Source organism: Sceloporus occidentalis, unplaced genomic scaffold, assembly GCF_023333645.1.
Source record: "Sceloporus occidentalis isolate IW3139 unplaced genomic scaffold, rSceOcc1.0.p SCAF_28, whole genome shotgun sequence".
Classification (NCBI taxonomy): Eukaryota; Metazoa; Chordata; class Lepidosauria; order Squamata; family Phrynosomatidae; genus Sceloporus; species Sceloporus occidentalis.
Genome location: NW_028317008.1, coordinates 2,119,889 through 2,122,628, shown reverse-complemented (window position 1 = coordinate 2,122,628; position 2,740 = coordinate 2,119,889). Strand labels below are relative to the sequence as shown.

Here is a 2,740-nt window from a genome sequence, read left to right as displayed (position 1 = left end):
GGACCCAGATATGGCTTAAATGATGTATTATGCTTAAATAAATGGTGGTTCATAAATTAATTAGTAATAAAGACAATTCTAAATTTAAGTAAATCTAAGTAAACAGCTGTGCCACATGTATTGGTATATCTTGTTCTAGTCTAAACAAAAATACTAGAATTAAAAATAAATCTGTTCTCATTCAGAAAGTGTGAAATTTGCTTCAAATTACCAGCCACAAAATGATAAGTTTTTTTTTTATAAACCGCAAGTACCAATAAATCATTTGCCGCAAACTATTTTTTAGTAGTTATTTGGAAACAGATCAGGATTTCTGTATATGCTGCTTGAGAGAGAATTCGGAATGACGGACACATCTTTACCCACCTGTAGCCAAGCAACGTATAGGGAAATGATCTTTGTGATCCTGGAGTCTGACACAATTTGATGAATAATGGCAATATTTAAAGCCGTATTTATAAAATGAAAAATAAAAATTGTTGGAGAGGCCAATGTCACAGGAGTATTAGGGTAAGTGTTCTGACCACATTAAACATCCTAATTTCAGTTCCCACAGCACCCTCCCAATAAACATGTCTGAAATGCCCATATTTTACAAATGAAGTAAGCCATTTCTGAAGTAAAACAAAACTAAGCAAGATATATGTCACGTGTTATAAAAAGACATATATATCTACACTAAGGTGAACATTAATCTCAAGTTTCAGGTTCCCATGTTTTGTCACATGTTACTTTTATGACCTCGTGTGAGGAGCTTCCTGAAGGCTTTTCGGAAGTCCCTATTAAATGCGGTGTATATGACAGGATTCAGGCTGCTATTGCAATATCCAATCCAAAAGAAGAAGTTGAAAAGACCAGCAGAGATGCCACATTTCTCTTTACAAACGGAGTCTAAGCTATAAGTGAAGAAAAATGGAAACCAGCAGATGACGAAGCCACCAATCACCACAGCTAGAACAAAGGTTAATCTCTTCTCTCGTAGCTGCGTCAAACGAGACTGAGAGAGGGAGATCGACCTATCTCTCTTTTGATGCCCTCGGTTTAGGCTCCACGACAGCTTTGTTTTGGTGCAATTGGCAAATTCAGCCACTGTTTTTTGGGGTGGGTCTGAAAACTTGTGAATTGAAGATGTGCTCTCTTCCATATCTAATTCCTCTACCTCGTGTTTGTTGTGGCCATGCTTTATAGACTCTTGGACGGAACAGGTACTAGCCGGCACATTGTTGCAATCGTTCATACCGTTTCTGAGATTAGGCACCGTAGAGACCCGATGCTTGGCTACGTGGTAAATTCGGCAATATAGCAGGATCATGATGAGACATGGAGCAAAGAAGGATACCGTGCTCGAAAACAGTACATACCACATTTCGTCGTTGAGGTTGCAGTGCCACTCTTTATGGTTGCTTTTCAGCAGTGGAGGTAATGAAGTTATGGCGGACACCACCCAGATGACCGCTATCATACTCTTTATCCTTTTTGGAGTGCGCTTCAGATTGTACTTGACTGCTTTGGTTACAGACCAATAACGGTCAATACTGATGGCACACAGGTGGACAATAGAAGAAGTGCAGAATAAAATATCCAGTGCCAAGTACATGCTGCACCACAAACTCCCAAAGTACCAGTAGCCCATAACTTCTTTTGCCAAAGAGAAAGGGATGATTAATGCGCCCACCAGGATGTCTGCTGCTGCAAGCGATACCAGAAACAGGTTCTGTGGGGCTCGCAGAGCACGACTGGTGAAGATTGCCAAAACCACAAGAATGTTGCCTACCACGGTTGACACAATAATGGAAACAACGGCAAAAATAATTAGGGAGCACTCCAAGGCAGTGTATGGCCAGATCTTCAGCTTCTCCTGAGTAGAGTCATTATAAATACCAGGGGGAGGAAAACTTGTTACCTCCATCTCAGTTGCATGATGCACAACCTGAGCAGGTTACCAGGCAGTTCTGTGTGTGGTCACTCAAGTAAGACAAGCAGTATAAGATGAGGCAGGAGATCAGCTAATGCTGAGTGAGGATCTGAGGGTCAGGGCTGTAAAGCTCCATGATGGGGCATGAGTAAGTCCAAAATCGAGGACAGTGATCATGTTCTACTCACAGTCCAAACGGGCACTCCGTGTTTTCCCCCTAGTTAAGGCAGAATACATGTCAGGAGCTGAGCCATCTCCAGCAGCTCATCCAGCAGAGCCTTATCTTGCAGACGAAAGTCACGTTGAAATTCCCTCTGTAGAGTGGATATGACATGCCTCGGGAGGCTGCTTTCTGTTTGCCTGTCCTACTTGGCTGCAGTCTGAGTACATTTCCCTTAGCGCTTGAGTCAGGAGCTGGAGGGGAGGGTGCAAGAGCCTGAAGTTCTTAAATCTCCAGATCTGAGCTACTGAGTGCAGCACCTCTCACTGCAGCCTCTCCCCACCCATGAAGAGGGGCTTTACATACAGGACTCTTCCCCCACCCTGCTCAGATACCACCAAGCCCACCAATACAGGCTCAGAGTTACCCCTTGATTGCTGGAGAGAAGGGCTGCACACAGGTGAGCTCTGGCAAGTCTGAGCAGAGTAAGGAGCATCTCGGAAGAAATCATCAGGTGCCTGTTATGGGAAGGATTACTCTAAACGGTGTTTAGGATAGACAGGGGCATAATTAGATGCCAGGAAGAATGTATGCAATAGGCTTATGTTTTATTACATTGGTTTAAGGTAATTTAAGACTTTTCTCCTTTCTGTCATGATCACCAT

The 2,740-nt window shown here is 43.0% G+C and overlaps 1 protein-coding gene across 1 annotated transcript; it reads right to left on the bottom strand.

Annotated features, from left to right (window-relative positions):
* Positions 1-721: 721 nt before the first annotated feature.
* On the bottom strand, positions 722-1,909 carry LOC149299417 (alpha-2Db adrenergic receptor-like). The gene has a single exon (XM_089485986.1). The coding sequence runs from the start codon at positions 1,907-1,909 to the stop codon at positions 722-724; it is 1,188 nt and encodes a 395-aa protein (XP_089342112.1).
* Positions 1,910-2,740: the final 831 nt, after the last annotated feature.